We start from the raw sequence: 18,287 nt of genomic DNA, 5'->3' as shown, positions 1-18,287 counted from the left end.
CCTCCCACAGCTGCCCCGGCTCTGCCAGGCAGGAGATGCCCCCACCAGACCCCCGTGCCAGCAGCTCCCTCCCCAGGGAACAGGCGGTCCCCGAGTTGCTCCATGCCGTGGGGGCAGAGCGGCCCCCGCACCAGCGAACGCTGCTGGTGGCAAAGCACAGCCTCAAAAAAAGCTGCGATTCACAGCCCTGTCTGAGAGCGACCCAAGAAGCTGCGGGCACACACGGCACACCGTGACCAGTGCTCCCACTTGGCAGCAGGCAGGGAAGCCAGTGGCCGCGGTGGGAACGTGTGGAGCTGGGAAACAAAACCCCCTCATGTTTTGACTCAGCAACAGCCAGTGGCAGCCGCTGCGCAGCCTCCCCGTACAGCCCTCGCTGCCCCTTAATCCCCTCTGCGGGAGAGGCGGTGGCACAGAATCGAGGTTAATGCCTCTGCGTCACAGGCAGCCCCGCCGCCGCGCTGGCAGCCCCGCCGCCGAGCAAACCTCAGCCCCGCTGCTGCCAAACCAAACCCCCACGTGCCCAGCAGCTCCTGCCCGCAGCCAAGCCCTGAGCCAGCAGCTCCCCATGCAGGGGGACCCCGCGGAGGGAAACCCCCGGAGTCCCCCATGAGATTGTGGGGGCTCTGGGACAGCCTGCGACGGTGCTGTCCCCCTGCCTTCATCACCTCCGTTGCCTATTCCTGCCCTCCGTCCTGCCACAAAGATGAGCAGCACCGGCTGATGGGCCTGCGACACAGCTGTGAGCTCAGGGGAGCCTGGATGGACCCGGGGAGGGGGGCTGCAAACCAAGCAGCGTCCTGGTGAGAAGGGGTACACAGGCACCGGGTGCTTGGGGCCACGGCCCCAGGCAGCCTGCAAGCATCGCTGCCTCCTGGGTGAGCCCCAGGGCTGGGCAGGGGAGCTCCCCTGCATCTGCAGGACCCCCAGCACAAACGGCTCAGCCCTCCCGGCCCCCCAGCACACAGAGGGAGAGGGAAGGAGGGAAATGAGCACTCCACAGGCTGCTAACTGCTTCTGAGAGCTCCCAAAGCACCCGAACAGCCTCCTCGCTCCACGCACGGACCCCACAGCCCTCTCCCCACAAGCAATACAGCCCCTCCATATCAGAAGCCCCCTGCAACCCCACAAAGCCACCAGCCAAAAAAGCCACAGCCACCACACACAGCAGAGCCCGGCGACACAGCAAAGCTGTCCCAGAGCCCATTTGGTCCCTGCCACCGTCCCCCCCCAGCCGTCCCCGCGCCGCGCACCCCGAGAGGCACCTTCTGCCGGAGCAGCTTGCTGCGCACCCTGCCCCAGAGACGGGCACCCGTGTTGGGGGGGCGCTTCCCCTCGGGCTCCTCCACGCCGTGCTCCGGCCGCTCGCCCACGGGGCCGGGGCTGCCCTCCGGCTGCACCAGCACCTCGGTCATCGCGACGACCTCTTCGGCTCGGGGAGGCGGGAAGAGGGTGGCCGGGAGGGCCCGGGGCGGGTGGCTGGGGTCGGGTTAGGACAGCACCCACATCCCTTCTGCTCCGGGCGGGAGAGGTCAGCGGCGGCCGGGACCGGCGAGGGGAGCCCGGCTGGGGCGGCGGGGAGGCGAGCGGGCAGGGCTCATCTTCAGGGTGTGAGCCAGGCTGGCGAGAGGCGGCTCGGCAGCCCCAAAAGCCTCCCTCCCCCTTCGAGGAAGTGACTCAAAGGCAGCCCCCCCCCCCCCCCCCCGGCCCCCACGCGTTTAACTCTCGCCCTGCCGCTGCTCGGGAAGGCTGGAGGGGCTGCCCGGCCTCCCCGCCGCCGGTACCCCCCGGTAACCCCCGGTACCCGCTTCCCCGCGCCATTGGCAGCCGCGGCCCCAGGAGGCATCGCCGCTGTCGGCTGCAGCATCCCCGGCTCCGCGGAGGAGCCAGGCTGGACCTCCTGGTCTCGGGAAGAGGCACGGGGATGGGACTTTTGGGGTCTCCTGTCAGGCCGAGGGACAGGCGGGGACCCCCCCCGCACCCCCCCACCAGCCTGCCCCGGCTTTCGTCAGCCCTGCTGCCAGGGGGTGATGCGGTGAGGCAGGGCTGCAGGGCAGGGGCATGGGGTGCAGGCAGGGCTCTGCCCTGTGCCCCAGCCCTGGAAGGGTCCCTGCCTGCCTGCCCACTGCTGCTCCTGACAGGCAGGAACATGGCGAGGTGCAGGGTGGGCGGGGGGGGGACCCACACTGTCCCCAGGTCCAGCCCTCAGCAGCCCCCTGAGTCCACTCAGCAGCCCCTTGAGTCCACATGGGTCACCCTGGGGGTCCCCACAGGTCCAGGGAGCCCTGACAGCACAAATCCCCCCCTCCAAAGCCTCTGCCAGCCCAGCGCGAGGCGGACAGACGGACAGGCAGTTATTCCCTGCGGGTACAGCAGGCACCGTGCCCATGACAACACAGGCTCCACTTCGCCAGCCGCATCCCCCCTGTGCATCAAATGGGGGCTGGGTAAGGGGCTGCTCCATCCAGCCCCGTCCCCCCGGCATCACCCCGATACCCCCTTCATGCACCCACTGCCTGTCTCCTCACCCACCCCAGGGCACAGACCAAGTCTCTCCTCTCTGCAATGTGGGCACAAGCACCCGCAGCCTGCTCTGCCTACTCCCAGCATCTGTCTGCCAGCCCGCCACAGCACCCGGGCACCCCTGCCAGCACCCACTGGACACAGCCCCACGTGAGGCAGCCTGGCTGCTGGGAGCAACTGGGACAGCTCAGAGCACGGCTGAGCCCTGCAGTGCTGGGGACACGAGCCCCCCATGGGGACACGAGCCCCCCCACGGCACCTCTACCCTGACCACGGCATGTCCAAGCCTTGGAAACCACATGCAAAACGGGGTTAACAACAACAAAACGGGGTTAATGCCAAGTGGGAGCTGCAGCAGAGCTGTCCTGATGCGGCACAGGGTGCGGGGCAGGGGTCCAACGCTCGCCATGCCACAGAGCCCTTGGGGCTCATTGCCAGGATGCTTGAAAGGAGACTGGTGCCAACCCCAGCCCCTCCGTGGACCCAGCCACGTCCTCTGGTCTGGCAAGACATGACTCCCACCCATGGCACCTCCACAGCCTCAGGAGGCCCCCGCTGCTCCCTGCAGACGGGCTGCAGTGTCCCCCTTGCACGCTGGCCCACTCTTGCGAGCCCATGATGACACTAAGCTGCTTTCGTGGCCAACCCACATGCCTGGGCCGTCAGATTAGAGCTGGGCAGTGGGCACAGCGCCGGCTATGCAGTGGGGGTTCAGCCATCCTGGCACCCCCCCAGACACCACAGGCATTCGTTGAGCTGCTGACCCCAGTGCTCCCAGTGTCTCCTACTGCTGCTAACTGGAACCAGCAGCAGCTCACAATGAGCCCAGGGACCGGCTGGGGTAAGGACCATCCGGGGCAGCGTTGCTGCCTGAAAAGCTCAGGGCAGAGGGCACGGGGGCAACACTGGGGCTTGGCCACAACCCACAGCCCCATGAGCAGCACTGCCCATCCTGCCTGCAGCCGCGCTGCTCCATCCCAGCCTTGCCACCCACCTCACTCCCGGGGCAGGGGCCGAGCTGTGGCTCTCGGTGACAGAGGGACAGCCCCAACCCTGACACTGCTCTTTCCAGCCAGGTCCTCCTTGGGATAAGCAGCCCCAGGGCCTTCTCTCCTCCTCTCTCTCCCTTTCTTCCCCCACGACTTTTGCACAGCAGGGACAAGCTGTGCTGTCCCTGTCCCGACCCCCGCGTCTCCCAGAGTGACTCATGTTTGTTGACCCAGGCTATTTCCGAGAGTGCAGCTGGGCTGATTCCTGCGGGGCACCGAGCCCCTTCCCTGCCCCAGCCCTCCCGCTTGGCCCAGTGCCACCCTCATGCCGCTGCTCCCCCGGGGAGAGGGCAACAGACGGGTGATTTCAGGCATGAACAAGCCGCCGGTGACGCCGAGCCCCCATCTCCCATCCTGCACCCGTGTGGTGCTGTCCCCCCGCAGTGTCCCCTTCCCAGCAGCATTTCCGTGCTGCTCGCCGCTCCCCGGGGACCTGCCCTCAGCCACTTTCCCACGGAGCAAGTGGCCGCGCCAGGCCCTTTGAAGCAGCCTTAGGTCGAGGGCTGTGTCCTGGGCATGACGCTGTCCCCAGCACAGGGGGGATGGCAGCCAGACTGGGGGTCCCCACCAGGAAAACACAGGGGCACCTCCATCCTGAACCATCCCTGCTGCCCTGGGCCTCCCTGCAGCCTGGCCAAGGCAGGTGCTGGGGGATGCGGGGTCTGGGGGCTGCCTGCCCCCCTCTTCCACCTTCCAGGTCCTGCTCACCTGGGAGCATCTCAGGGCAGTCCAGGCCTCCATCCTCCCTGCCTGGCAACTGCCAATCAGAGGTGGCTCAGCTGTTGCCCTGGAAACCCTCGTTGCCATAACAGCAGCTGATGGAGGTGCAGGGGAGGCAGATGGTGGCAGAGGGGGACAGCCACGGCTGGCAGGGAGGGACGGGGGGCTGCACGCTCAGAGCCCTTCCTGGGGCTGTGGTACGGAGTGTGGCTGAACGGAAACGCTTCCAGCCAGCTGGGGCTGGACGCATGTCTGGGGGATGGCTACTGGCTTTGCCACCTCCGCAAGACCCCCTCTCACTTTGTCCCACCTCCTGCAGCCGCTGCGCCCTGGGACCATCACCCACATGCCTGATGCCCGCCCACCTCGCTGCCTTCAACCCTGGGCCATAATCCCTGTACCCCGCTCCCAAAAGCAGAGCTGCCTGCCCATGCTGCCAGGCATCTCCCATCCCACACATCACCCCAGGGCAACCTTCCCAGCCCAGGTGCCTGGCCCCAAGAGGTAAAACATCGGGTGAGATGTCCAAAAGCCCCAGCGTGTACCTGGATCTGCCCCTTGCCCATGATCTTGTCCACGATTTCATTGTTGTCCTTGTTGAGCTTCGTCTTGTCATAGCACTTCTCGTAGCAGAGGATGCGCAGGGACTGGGAGCCCTCCAGCTCGATCTCAAACTCCTGGGGTGCGGAGGGAGGGTGGCTCAGCTCCAGCAGCCCAGAGCAGCTTCGAAACTGGGGCTAGAAGGGAAAGGGGGAGCACAGTCCCCTCCCTGCATCCCACTCTCTTCTCACCTCGTTCCACTGCGGCTCGGTGGTGTCCCGAAAAACCCTGGTCTTGGCTTTGCTGACGAAGTAGCCAAAGGAGTCCACCTCCAGTGTGCAGTAAAGGTCTGGGGGAGCAGACACTGCTCAGCGCCCGACAAACATCCCCACCGGCTCCCAGGGGGTCGCTGTGGGCAGAGTGGGGCCACATGCTGGACCCCAGCTCCCCCACTGGCACCAGCCCCTCCGAGCAAGGGTGGGCACCCACACTTACTGGCAGACTGCTTGAAGCCCTTGGCGGAGTGGACGATGACGTGCAGGAACCCGTAGAGCCCAGGGGACTCATCGTCTGTGGCGGGGAGAGCAGAAGCTGTGTCAGGGCTCAGCTGCCACCTCCCGCACCTCAGGGCCAGCACACGGGGCTGGCCGTCCCTGATGCAGCCTTTGCCACAGCAAGCACTAGGTGCCTGCCGTGACACCCCAATATATATCCCCAAGGTCTAGAAGAGGACACATATACCCCCGCTGCCGATCATCCCTGCTGGACATCCTGAGCTCTCCTGCTGCTGCTGCTGGACAGCCCTGGGGGAGGCTCCCAGTAGGGCTGGCGGGGTCTCGTCCTGGGGACACCCTTGTCCTACCCAGCCCATGGGGGTGCTGGAGAGACCCCAAAAGCAGCCCCATGTTGCAGCCGGGATTGCTCTGCCTGGGAGCCCGACTCTGCTCCGGCAGTGCCACCTGGTGGGTAGCTGTCCCCCTGCACAGCCAGGGTCCCCGAGCAGGGACCCTGCTCCAGCTGAGGGACCCTGCAGCTCCTCCCTGGCATCATCTGGAGGCAAAAAGGGACGCACCAGTCCAGCAGACACTCACCGTCCTTATTGCTGGTGACAGGGATGTTGTGGACAGTGCGTAGCTTGAAGCAGGATCCTGTGAGCACCTGCAGCTCCACCGAGCTCAGGACGAAGGCCTGGAGATCTGGCAGAGGACAGGAGGGGAGCTTCAGAGGGATGCAGCCAGTGCTGGCCCAGGGACTGAGCAGGCTGTGATCCTGTGGGACCTCCTCATGGTCCCTAGGGGGGCCAGGAGCCCCAAAAGGGCCTTGGCAGCCCCAAACTTACCCTTTTTCTGCAGTTTCTGAATGGCCTCCCTCCACTCGGACCTCTCATAGTCAGAGGACAGCAGGAAGAGGTAGCTCTGCAAGAAAGAGGGCAATGTGGCAGGCTGTGCGCAGGCAGGGCTGAGCCCGGCCCCCAGCCCACCCTCCTCACCTTCCCGTTGCGGTTGTGGATGCGGAAGGGGATGGCGGGCGAATTGAGGAGCAGCCAGAATTCGTTCTCAAACATCTTCTTCTTGAGGCGCTCGATGGCCCGGCTCTGCCCCTTGTTGGCTTTCTGCAGGCAGGGAGTGGACAGGAGCTTTCGCAGGTGCCCCCGGCCCCTCCATGTCTCCAGAGGAAGGCACCCACCCTGCCAGCAGGTCTCACGCCCTCCCTGACCACCCACACCCTCCTCTCACCTCCTTCTGCACCTCGCTCTTGATGGCCGAGATCTTCATCTTCATGTCCTCCAGCTCATGGTCGGGGATGACGTGGACCTGCGGGCAGTGCTCCGACTCCTCCGGCGAGGGGAACACCAGGTCGGCCAGGGGCACATACCACTTGCAGTCGTACTGCTGGTGCTTCCTGCGGCCGGGGAGTGGGCACTGAGTGATGCCTGATCTCCCTCCTGGCATGTCCCTCTGCCCACCGGAGGGTTGTGACACATTCCCCCCATACCCAGCACCCTCCTTACCCTACCGCCGTCTTCTTCAGCTTGGCACAGAGCAGCACGTCGGTGAAGAGGAAGACGTGCCGCAGCTTCCGCGAGCCCTCTGACAGCTCCACCAAGAAGCCATCCTTGACAAGCTGCCGGGTCTGCGGGGCAGCAGGGCTGGTGTGAGAGTGGGCAGGGAGCAAAGGCCAACAAACCGCAGGGGACGGATGCTCCTGTCCCTCTCCACAGCTAAATCAACAAGGGCATGGGAAGGTCCATGTCCTCTGGGTGCTATTTTGGGTCCCATACTCTCAGTAGGGTGCCAGCAAGCAGCAAGGACCAGTTAGAGCCCTAACCTTGCACCCAGGACTGCGTCTAGAGGAAACCCTCCATCTCCTGGCCAAGCACCATGGAGCTCCTCAGGGTGAAGACACCAGCCAGGGGCTGGCAGAGGGCTCAGCCCTCACCCTGCGCCCAGGCACTGCCCGCCCCGCTGGCTCACCTCCCCCTTGGGGGTGGTGACCGCTGTCCTCCGGGGATCGATGTCCTCATTGATGCTGGAGAGGAAGTTCTGCGAGATGCGGAGGGCGTCCTGGAGCAGCGGGTAGTCAGGGTGGTCGGCCGGAGTGTGTTTGAGGAGATCCTGGAAGGGGACAGGCATGGTTGAGCAGCCTGAGGGTACTGCCCTGCCTGCAGCACCCACCCCGGAGACCCCCCAGCAGCCCTCCCCACAGCTGCGGGTTCCCAGGAGCAATGGGGGCAGAGCCCACCGCTACCCCCCGCCCCAGGACTGGCATCACACTCACATGCAGGACGAGGGTGCTCCGCGTCACCCGGTCGATGGGTTTGTACAGCAGTGCTGCAGGGAGAGAGGAGGTGTCAGCAGCCACCCGCCCCCAGGGCCCGAGCCCCTCTCCCACCCACAAGGGCCAGTGCCACACCCTGCAGGGGCAAGGAGGGGAGACGAGATGCCCAGAGACCCCCAGGTCTGCATGGAGCCCTGGGCAAGCATCTGGAGGCCATTCTGCATGGAGCCAGCTGGACCATCACGTTACTGCCCAGAGCAGTGGTGAGCCAAGGCTCAAGGCCACAGCATCGTGCCCTGCTGCGCCAGGGGCAGGAGAAACCACGGCCGAGCTGGTATGCGGAGCAAGGGCAGAGCCCAGTGCTGGCAGCTGCCCGACGTGCACCTTGATTTCGGGGCTGCACCCAAGGGGTTTCGCCTGCAGCGCGGGTGCCTGTGAGGTCCTTGCTGGGCTGACAAGCCCTGACAACTACTGCATGGTGCTTGCTGTGTGGCACTTCCCGCATGACGCTCTGCTCCAGCCACGGCCCCATGCTGGCAAGATCTGTCCCTGCCCCGGGACAGGGCCCAATGGGGACACCGACCCAGACACCATGTCCTCCTCCCCTCTGCTGCCACAGGTCATGGGTGGCAAAGCCAGAGAGGCCGTCGCAAACACTGCTCTGCCCTGACTGCCACCAGCTGTGGGACGTCCCCACCACAACTGTGCCAGCACATCCCCCTCTGGGGTGAAGGACCTCCCCTGGCACAGCACAGCCACCGGCACCACCAGCCTGCTGTGTGGTGGCTGTGGAGCGGGAGAGCTGCTCATCACCCCCAGCAGCGGGCAGCTTTTTCGGTTTCCCTTTTGGCTCAGCAGCGGGTCCTTTCCCCACCTGCCCTCACGGGGCTCTGCCACCCCATGAGATGCCCTGTATCCCCCTGTCCCAGCCAGTCCTGGGTGCAAGGGGAACCCAGCCTGCTCCATCGGCAGCAAAACCCCCACCTACAGAGACCCCAGGGGCTGAGGCATCGTCCCAATGCCGCTGCCCTGTGTCCCCTCCCTGCACCCCCCCATCCCTGCATCTGCAGCTCTGGCCGGGGCAGGGGGGCCGAGCTGCCCCACACACAAGGCACAGACACCCCCTTTCGCCTGCTGCGCACCCTCCCAGTGGGAAACTGACCCCGGGGGCTCTTCAGAGGCACGTTTCACCCCAAACAGCCAGACCCTCCTCCTCCTCCCCAGCTCTTTGGGTCGGCGAAGGCACAGAGCACATCTATGGTGCTGCTCCCCGCACCAGTCCGCTCGCATGCCTCCCAGGGCTGCTTACACCCAGGCTGATGCCTCTGGGTTTCCCCTTTGCTTCAGACGACTTCCCCAAACTGCTGGGGCCAAGCAGGGCTCGGCTTCGGGCTGGGGGAGAGGAGGGAAAGGTGCCGCTTGCCCCACCCTGCGCTATGAGCCGTGGGGGGCTCCCATCCCGTCTCCCCCAGAGGGTGCTGCCTCGTGGCACCCGGTCCTGAGAGAGGGGTCTCTGCTCGGGAGGTGAGGATGTGGGGCTGTACCCCGAACCGGAGGCTGCATCCCCCCCGACTCCACGCCAGCAGGTAAAACCGGAGCCCTGCTTCCTGCAGCAGCCAGTGAGAGCCCTGCTCTGGGACGGAGGGGGCAGGCAGGGTGTTCCCCCCGCTCCCCGCCCTGGATCCACAGGGAGGATGGACCCTCATCGCTACAGGCACACGCAAAGCACAGGGAAGCCCTGGGAAGGGCAGTTCCGGCACAAGGGAGGAGCACAGGGCTCCTCGTCGGCACCATCCCGCCAGCCCGAGACCCATATGTGGGCAGCATGGGTCCAGGCACCAGCAGGCAGGGATGCCCCGTACCTCTCTTCCCCAGCTGCGGAGAGATGGGCGTTCCAGCCTCACGACGCTCATAGCCTCCAGCAAGCAAACAGGGACCCCATCGCCCTCCCCGCGGCACAGCCCAGGCAGAGAGGGATCCCCCGCCCGCCCCAGGCCCTCGCTGTCCCGCCACTGGCACGAGCCCCTGCCCGGTGGGGAAGGCGAGCGTGTGGCCACATGTGCCGGAGCCAAGATGATTCAATAGAGCCTGGAACAAAGACGCTCCCAACTTCAGGCTGCAGAGCACAACGCAGCCTCCACCCCCAGGCAAGGACAGCCAGCCCCAGGCCAGCGTCCCCACAGCATCGCTCCCCGTCAGCACCCGAATTCGGAGCCGCACCACCCCACCTCACCGTAGGTGCAGTTACAGCAGAGCCGGACGACGACAAGGATTTCCATGGCAGCCCCGTCTCCGCGCAGCCATCTCTGCCGCCCCGCGGCAGCTCAGCCCGGCTGCAGCACGGCATCGGCCCCTCAGCATGGCTCTCAGCGCAGCCGGCGGGCGGGGAGGAGGGGGTGGGCAGGGGGTGGGGGGCTGCCGCACGCCCCCAGCATCCTAAAGAGCTGCGTTCCCCTTCATCCTTGCCAGCTCCGCACACGGCAACACAAAGGGCTCCACTCGCGGGAGCTGCTCAGTAATTAATCCGCACCAGTCCCGCATGCAGACAAAAGGCTGCGTCCCCCTCCCCATGCCCGTGCCTGCCGTACCCTCCATGGTGACGGACGTGTGGCTCTCCTTCGAGTCCTTGGGGCCCTTCACCTTCAGCTCCTAGGGAGGGAAAGGCCCATCAGAGCAGCCCATGGGGGGCTCGGGGGAGGGAAGGTCATTGCTCAAGGTCATGGGGTGCCCCCCACCCTTCCTGCACTCTGATATCTCCCCCCAGCCCCAGCCTGGCCATGCTGGAGGCCACACAGGGGTGCTGGGGTGGAGGTGTGGACTGTACGGGACGCTGCCTGGCCGGGAACAGCCCTGGCTGCACCCAGTGGCTGGGACATGGTGGACCCACAGGGCAGCCCCCACGTGCCCCATGAGCCTCCCCTGAGCAGGGCACCCACAGCTGGCGTGGGGAGGCTGCTGGTCCCACCAAGCTGAACAGCCCTACTGCGGAGGGGCTGGAGGGAGCGGGGAGCCGGGCTGCGGCCACGGAGCTCCCCATTTCTATAGGGGAGCCAGGCATGGAGATGCAGCCAGCAAGAGATGAGCCACAGGTACCCAGCACCCACACTCACTGGATGGACTGAGTGGGTGTGGGCTGCCCCAGCATCCCAAAAATGACAGTAGCAAGAGCTGAGCCCGACCTGAGCTTGCATGAGACAGGGGGCAAACCCCCACAACACCCAGAAGCCATGACCCTCTGGAGACGGTCCCCAAGAGTCCCCAGGGCAGGGAGGGCATCTCCATGGGGCGCACACAGTTGGCTTGGCCACAGGGACGGTGTTCTCTGTCCTGCACCGGGACAGCCCAGCCGTGGCAGCCCCGTCCCCCCTGCACAGCCCCGGTCCAGCTTACCTCAGAGATCTTCTGGAACTGGTAGTTGCTCTGGCTGCACTTCTCTGCGGTCTCCAGCGCGATTTTGTAGTTATCCACAAAGGCCTTGTAGACCCCCAGCTGGCTGGCCTGCAGGGAGTGGGGGTTAGCTGGGCACCCAGCAGGATGCTGAAGCCCCCCCACAGCACAAGGGGCCAGGCAGCCACCAAGGGGACACTGCACAGAGCTGTCCCCTCCCGGCAGGACACCCTGCCAGACCATAGCCAGCTCAAGGGCTGCATGCTTGGCCCTGCAGGGAAAGCCCTTGCCTGGGGCAGGATGGTGGGGCTCCAGCCCAGCCCTGTGCCCCCACAACCCTCTGAAATCCAGTGGAAAGCCAATGGGTGCCTGGACAGTGGAGGCTGAAGCTACAGCCACTTCCCAGCACCCTTCAACCTGCCTTCTCCTCTTCCCCTCCCCGGCATGGCCACCGCCACGACACCTGCAGGCACAGCCTGTGCTCCCATCACAAGTCCGAAGCAGCAGTGGCAGGACCTGGAGCATGACCCCGGGGAGCCATCACCACAGCACCCGCAGGCAGCTGGGGGCAAAGAGGCAGCAACTCCCTGCCTCTCCCCAGAGGGTCACCCGCATGCCCGGGCTCCTGCCAGCCCTGCGGCAAAGCCAGACCACATGGCAAAGCCACACCATGCACCTGCAGCCAAAACCCTGCCACAGTTGCACCCAGGACCCACCAGCTGTGGGCATCCCTGCTGCAGCAAGGGGCACGGAGGCTGCACTAACTCCCATCCTGGGATTGGTGGGCTTGGGCAGGCAGCGGCGGCTGCTGCAGGGAGGGATGCAAGAAGTCCCACGGCCACCAGTGAGCATGTGGCAGGGCGTGAGCTGAGCCACGCCGTGGGGCTGAGCCCCACAGCACGGTGCTCCATCTCCCCAGCCCTCTTCCTCTTCCAAGCAGAGTAAGCCCTGTGGAAGGAGCGTACCAGCTTCTGGAAGAGGTGGCCCATGGTGATGTTGCTGTCCCACTGCTGCACCTTTGGGCACAGACTGTCATAGAACTCCTTGTGGATCTCGTAGATATCCTGGATCTTGTAGAAAATGGTCTCGATTTGCTGGAGAGTGAGGACTGGCTGCGACGTAGTGGCCGTGGCCTTCAGTGGCTTCATAGGCTGCCAAAGGAGAAGGGAGAGCATTTGAGATGAGGGCTGGGAGGAGAAGCGACCCTGAGACTCCTCCAGCCCCACACCGTGGCTCATGGCAGCCCAGACCCACACCCCGCAGGCAACCCTGCCCAGCCCTGCCACCGCACCACGGGCAGCGATGGCCACATCCTCTGCAGCCACGCTAACGCTGTTGGTGCAGGAGCCCAGGGATGCTGGGGACAAGGGGGATCTGAGCTGGCAGCGAGGGCCACCTGGGATGGATCCCGGCTGGCAGCTGGACCGAGGGGCTGCTCCTGGCTTGTGCATCCCCGCAGACTTCCCCGTCCGTGGCAGTGGTGACCCCTGTGTTATGCAACAGCGTCTCCGCCACGAGGGCCAGAGAGTCCACAAGAGGAAGCTGGGCTATAAATACCTCCCTGCCAGGCACGCTGGCAGCAGGGGGAAGCGAGACAGGGGCAGCCAGACCACAACAAGGCTGGCTCTGGCATGGCTCCTGCAGCTTTATTCCTGCCCAGGTAGCACCCAGACCAGACCTGCCTGGGGGAGGCTGTCCAGGAAGAAATTACCTCATCCATCCATCCATCCATCCATCCATCCATCCATCTGTCCATCCACCCACCCACCCATCCCTGCTGGGGGACGTCCCTGCAGGGGGTGCCTGGCCTGGGGGCTGTGCTCACCAACAAGAGGGCCTCCAGCTGGTTGATGTAGATCTCCTCGCTGGCCAGGAAACCAGAGAGCACCAGCTTCCGCATCTCCAGGCCTTTGCCAGCATCTCGCTCGCCCTGTGCAACACAGCAAGGAACCCAGCTGAGCCAGCAACTGGCACAGGAGGAAAACCCTCATCCCACCAGCCCATCCCCAGGATCCCCGTGTGGGCATGTCTCCCCGCCAGCATCAGGGAAGCTCCATGACAAGGGCCAGGCATGTGCCCGCTGGGCGGCACAGCCAGGCTGGAGCCAGCTGGGAAGCCACGGGCTGCGCTGGCTTTGCTCCCCCTCCCTGCTCCCAGCTGGCCAGGAGCCCAGTGCTGCTGGCAGCACTCCAGGGTGGCGTGCAGCACGGCAGGACTCTCCTGGGGCAGAGTCTAGAGGCACCCGGTGAAATCATGCCCAGCGGTGGATGGTGCTGCCACGTGATCCAGCACCATCCTTTTCCCCAGCTGAGGCTTTCCCAGGAAAGTGCCACCCCAGCGGTCACTGCCTGGTGGCACTGGGGCAGGTCCCGGGCTGTGTGGGGCCCCGCTGCTGCTCCAGCCACCGGTGGCTCAGCCCATGCCCGTGTCTGCTGCAGCACTGGTGCTCCAGCAGTACAACCCTCACAGCAGGGAGACAGGCAATGCTCAGCTGGGCTGGTGGGCTCTGGGACCCCCAGCGAGGCTCTGCCAGTGCCCAGACATGGATGCCCCGGCCCCTGGACTGCCTCAGATGCCTGGTGTGCCCTGGCCTCCCCCACAGCACTGTTTGTCCTAAAAATCACAGTGAGGAGCTGGGCTTTGCCACCCAGACCCAGACCAAGCAAAGCCATGGGGACATCAGTCGCTCTTGTCAATGAGCCATTCGGGACAGTTTGGGGGTATATTGGTCCTGTTTTGCCCCTGCCTGCACTGCCTGACCCTGCCAGCCCTGGCCATTGTACCTGGCTGCTGCAGCCACCCAGGGGTGTACGGCCCCAGGGTGGGCACAGCCGCAGATCAGCATCTCCCCATCCTGCGCCGGCATCCACCAGCTGGCGCCGGGGGCTGCTTGCACTGACCGGGATGCCCACCCCTCAGCTCCCCGCCAGGCTGCACCATTAAGGCCAGGCCACGGTGACTGGCGCAGCAGAGGTTGGATGGGGGGGGCAGTTTTGTGCGCTGGGAGCTCGTGGGCTCTTTGCCACCGATTAGTCATGGGCTCTTCCTGCTTCCCCTGCCTGGGCCCTGCGCAGGAGCTGGGCAGATAAGGGGCCCGTCCGTGCCCAGGGCCTGCAGTGCCCCGTGGGGACGATGCCAGCTGGATCCCCGTGACCCAGAGCAGCAGCCCTAAAGCAGGGTCTGGCAGCCACTCCATGCAGGAGACCCCAGGGAGAGCAGGGACCAGCCCTCCTCTAGCCCCATGCCAGCCCTCTGGGGGCACCCAGGCACCCCTGGCAGGGCGGGCGAGAGAATGGTGCTGGGCTGTGCCTGCCAGCACAGGGGTCCCCCCAGTGCCATCCCCCAGCACCAGGGTTTGGGGCCATTTAGGGGTTGCTGGTGGCTGTGCGGTGAGGCAGTGGCAGAGTGTGGTCCAGCCCCTTCCTGAGCATCCGGCGCCGGCTCTGCTGAGCCACACAGCACCCCCCCAGCAGCACGCGTGGCCACCACTCCCCCACGGGAGGAAGGCCGGGTACTCGCCCCGCTCTGCGCAAGCACCCACTGAGCCCTCTGCACCCCATGTGTGGGGCAGCCCTGTGCCCCCAGCCGCAGGGGCTGTGGTGATGCTCCCGCTGCCCCCCCAGCTCTACTCCGCACCAGCACCCACCACACCGACCCAGGAGCTGCCCCGAGATCTGGGCATCACCAGCACCAGCAAGATGCCCCTTTTCCCCCCACCACCACCCAGCACGGGAGCGGGGTTGCCCCTGCTGCCCACCTTCTCGCCGGCCGAGAACGGAGACCCAGGGCTGGTGGGGGTTCCTGGCTCAGAGTCATCTTCATCCTCCAGCACTTTATCCAGGTACCCTATGGCCTCCTCTTCCTCCTCCATGGCTGGCCGGGCAGCGGGGGGCGGAGGGAACCCCGCGAGGCTCCAGGCGAGGGGCTCACGCGGCCAAACCGGCCCAGCCTGACTCAGCCCTGGACACCAGCCACCGCCGTGGGATGAAAGGAACCATTATGGGATCCCCGGTGCTCCCGCCTGCCCCAGCTCCGGCCCTCGGCCCCTGGCGTCCCGGCTGCAGCACCAGGCACTCTTGGGGCGGCTGTACAACCGCCTTGAAGCAGCGGCAGCAGCGGCAACTCCGGGGTCACCAGCAGTGGGACAAGAGGGACAGCCTGACTCTCCCCTGGCCTCCGCTCAGCCCCTGGGGGGCCGCCGGCAGTGGAGGGCCGCTGCCCGCCGCCCTGCGCCCCAGCCAGCCCCGCTGCTCCGCCCTGCGCGCTCGCTACAGGAAATGCATCTCTTGGCGCTGGAGGTGGGGCTGCTCCGTTGGCGGCGTGTGGTCAAGGCTGGGGCGCAGCAGCCGCCTTCCCCAAGCCGGCTCTCCCAACGCTGGCAGAGCTCGGCGTGCCCAGTGAGACCCATGGGGAGGGGTCCCCTGACCCCTACCAGGACTTCGCACCCTCACTAGGCAGAGCAGCCAGCAAGGGGAGAGCACCCGTCCTGCCTGCCACGGCCCCCTGGTCCCCCCGTGTCCCGTGGCCAGGCAGAGAGACGGACCACAGGGATTGCCACCAGCAAGAAGTGACCTCGGAAGGCAGCAGCAGGATCAGGTCCCATAAGAGGACCTGGCCCCACACCCCCAGAAGGGTCCCGGACCCTCCCCCACCCCAGAGGGGACCTGGCAGCTCCGCAGGGCAACACAGCTGAGACACACACCTTCCCACAGCATCTGCCCCGCATCCCATGGGGATCAGCACTGGCACCTCACTGCTGCCCCAGCCCGACCACAACCCTGAGGCCGCCGGGGAGCGGGGACACGAGCGGTGGCGTGACGCCTGTGAGGGACATTGTGGGCCCTGGCGAATGGGGCAAGAATGGGCTGGAGGAGGGGATGCTAACGCAAGAGCTGTTTCAGCAGTTTCCCTCCACTCCTCGGTGGCAAAAGGGGAACCAGCGGCTGCATGTGCTCTGCCCGCAGGAGACAGCTTTCCTCCCTGCGCCCATCCAAGCCTGGAACAAACTCCTGCTGTGAGAAGTGGGCAGGGACACACAGACACAGGGACTTTCCAGAGCCTGCGCCCAGCCCTGTGTCCGTGCTGCAGCTCAGGCTTTGCCCGGCCTTTGCTAAGAGGGGTCTGTACCAGGGCACCAGGACCCTGCCTGCTGTGGCAGGGTCCCCAGGGTAGGGAACACTCCCTGCCCAGGGGAAAGCCACCTGCAGTGCCAAACCCAGCAGCACCCAAGCAGGGGCTGGGCCACCACCCCACACCATGACCATGGTGCTTTTGTTTCCCAGGCAGGAGAGGGAGGGACAAGCTACGTCTGCACCCAGCGGCCAGATGGCCCCAGACACGGTTACAGCAGCCCCAGGAGCTTGCGAGAAGAGATGCTCCACGAGAAACCTCCTCTAGCCCCCAGGCTGGGATGTGACACCTCCAAAAGGCAGCAACACCAGTCCTGCCTCACTGGAGAAGAGCAATGGGGTGAGCGCAGCACCCCATGCCACCAGCCACAGTGGGACCCGCACACGAGCATGTGCCCATTGCTAGGCTAGACACACAGAGGGATAAAACATGCTGGTACTCAGACGATCCTCTGCTAAGCCACAGCACAAGCAGCTGCAGATGAAGAGATGGAGGCAGAGCGGTGCTGAGCTCCAATGCTTCCCAATCCTTAGTGCCAGCCGAGCTGGCTTCACCACCTGCGCCCAGTCCCAGCCCGCTCCACCAGCCCCCCAGGGGCACCGCTTTGCCAGCACCCTCACGGTCTCCCCCTCAACCCCGCTTCCCCAGGACCACCCTCCGCTATCCCCGCCGGCCCCCGGGGACGGAGCCCATCGCCCACACCACATCCATTGCCAAACCCCACCGCCAAACCCCGGCACCGGGGTGTCAGGGCTGGGGCTCGCAGGGCTGTGCCCAACGTCCCGCGGGGGGACAAGGGGCCCCGAGCCCGGGTGGCTTGGACCCAGCCCTGGGACAGGGTCCTCGGCGCAGCGGGGTGGCAGAGGGCCGGCAGCCCTGCCTCCTTCCCTCCCCTGGGTGCCGGGAGGAGGATGCTGCGCAGCAGCGAGCCCTGGGGAAGAAGCCACACCTCTCGCCTCCTCTGCCTCAGCATCCGGGTTAAGGGCTTAACTCTTTCCACGACAAAAACCTTTATGTTTTTCAGCCCGGCCTCCTCCCCCTGCCAAACCCCAGCCCCCGGCCCGCTGCGGGACCCCGGCAGCGGGGGCAGCAGCAGGCGCCGGGGGCGCCCCCAGCCCCGGGGGTCGCGCCCCGCACCAGCCCCGAGCCCTGCCCAGAGCCCACCGGTCCAGGGCGCACCCCGGGACGACAGCCCCGATCTCCCCGGGGACTGCGGCCTCACCGCCCCCGGGCTTTACGGAAACTTTTACTCTGGAAAAACATTGTTTTCCCTTTGGTTTCCCGCCCCGCAGCTCTCCAAGGGTCCCGCCTGTGAAATATCCTGGATGAACCCCAAGGGCTTCCCGAGGATGCTCTCGGAAGAGCGGAGGGAGAGGAAGGGTTAAATCTAAGTTCCCCAGAAGAGGGGGGGGACACAAGTTGTCCCTCCCCGGCTGGCGGCTCGTCCCCAAGTGCCGCTAGATGGAGCCGGCAGCCCGGCGGAGCGGCTGCGCCCTGTCCCCGAGGGCTCCCCGGAGCAGGGGACCCCGGGGACCCCACGGACCCCACGCCTCCCAGCAAACCCGGCTGGGCTCCAGCACCCGGACCCCGCTCTCCCACCGGCCCGTGCCATCCTGGCTCTGCCACCAGCGTGGCACGACGGAGCAGGGACGCAACGCGTCCCGCAGATGTGGCACCCTCACAAACAGCAGCTGAACAGGGCGCTGCTCCCCGGAGCCCAGAGGGCCACGGCCAGCAGGGTTTGGCATGCCAGGGGAGTCCACCAGGTCACAGCAGCACCAAAGCACCACCGACACCGCTGAAACAATCGAGCCAGGTACCCCCAGCCCTGGCTTCAACCGCATCCGGCACAGAGCTCCACGTCCTGAGCACCTACCCCTGTGCCGAGGCCATCGGTGGGCGTGGGTGAGACGCCGTCCCCGCTCTCCTGGCCACGGGTGCTGAGCTGGGGGGACATGGTGGGCGACTCGTCGATGTAGGGCATGGTTTCCGAGCCCTCTGGCAGTGCCTTGGGCTCCTCGTTGCCCTCGGCGTCGTACTCATCTGCACCATAGTTGAAGTCTGCCAGGGGAAGAGAGGGTGGTGGTGAGCATCCAGGCAGCAGCACGGCCGAGGGTCACCGCATGGCACACCACAACCGCCCCAGCCTGCGGTTACCTG

At 66.0% G+C, this 18,287-nt stretch overlaps 1 protein-coding gene across 4 annotated transcripts in view; it reads right to left on the bottom strand.

Annotated features, from left to right (window-relative positions):
* Window positions 1-18,287, bottom strand: part of ABR (ABR activator of RhoGEF and GTPase) — a 42,086-nt gene that overhangs the window by 9,444 nt on the left and 14,355 nt on the right. For 2 of the 4 annotated variants that reach the window (XM_087751725.1, XM_087751726.1), the window contains exons 2-16: window positions 18,004-18,188; window positions 12,823-12,927; window positions 11,963-12,148; window positions 11,001-11,108; window positions 10,199-10,259; window positions 7,611-7,663; window positions 7,307-7,447; window positions 6,844-6,965; window positions 6,569-6,734; window positions 6,322-6,444; window positions 6,172-6,247; window positions 5,924-6,028; window positions 5,328-5,402; window positions 5,084-5,181; window positions 4,838-4,969 (exon numbers count right to left, since the gene is read on the bottom strand). In XM_087751725.1, the coding sequence (XP_087607851.1) occupies window positions 4,838-4,969; window positions 5,084-5,181; window positions 5,328-5,402; window positions 5,924-6,028; window positions 6,172-6,247; window positions 6,322-6,444; window positions 6,569-6,734; window positions 6,844-6,965; window positions 7,307-7,447; window positions 7,611-7,663; window positions 10,199-10,259; window positions 11,001-11,108; window positions 11,963-12,148; window positions 12,823-12,927; window positions 18,004-18,188 (1,736 nt within the window). Of the gene's footprint in view, window positions 1-1,265; window positions 1,644-4,837; window positions 4,970-5,083; window positions 5,182-5,327; window positions 5,403-5,923; window positions 6,029-6,171; window positions 6,248-6,321; window positions 6,445-6,568; window positions 6,735-6,843; window positions 6,966-7,306; window positions 7,448-7,610; window positions 7,664-10,198; window positions 10,260-11,000; window positions 11,109-11,962; window positions 12,149-12,822; window positions 12,928-14,754; window positions 15,256-18,003; window positions 18,189-18,287 lie in introns of those variants that run through there. The other 2 variants (XM_087751727.1, XM_009464549.2) reach the window with 2 other exon arrangements.

Source organism: Nipponia nippon, unplaced genomic scaffold, assembly GCF_047370975.1.
Source record: "Nipponia nippon isolate SJK-2023a ecotype South Korea unplaced genomic scaffold, ASM4737097v1 scaffold_15, whole genome shotgun sequence".
Classification (NCBI taxonomy): Eukaryota; Metazoa; Chordata; class Aves; order Pelecaniformes; family Threskiornithidae; genus Nipponia; species Nipponia nippon.
This window is presented reverse-complemented; position numbering and strand designations above follow the sequence as displayed.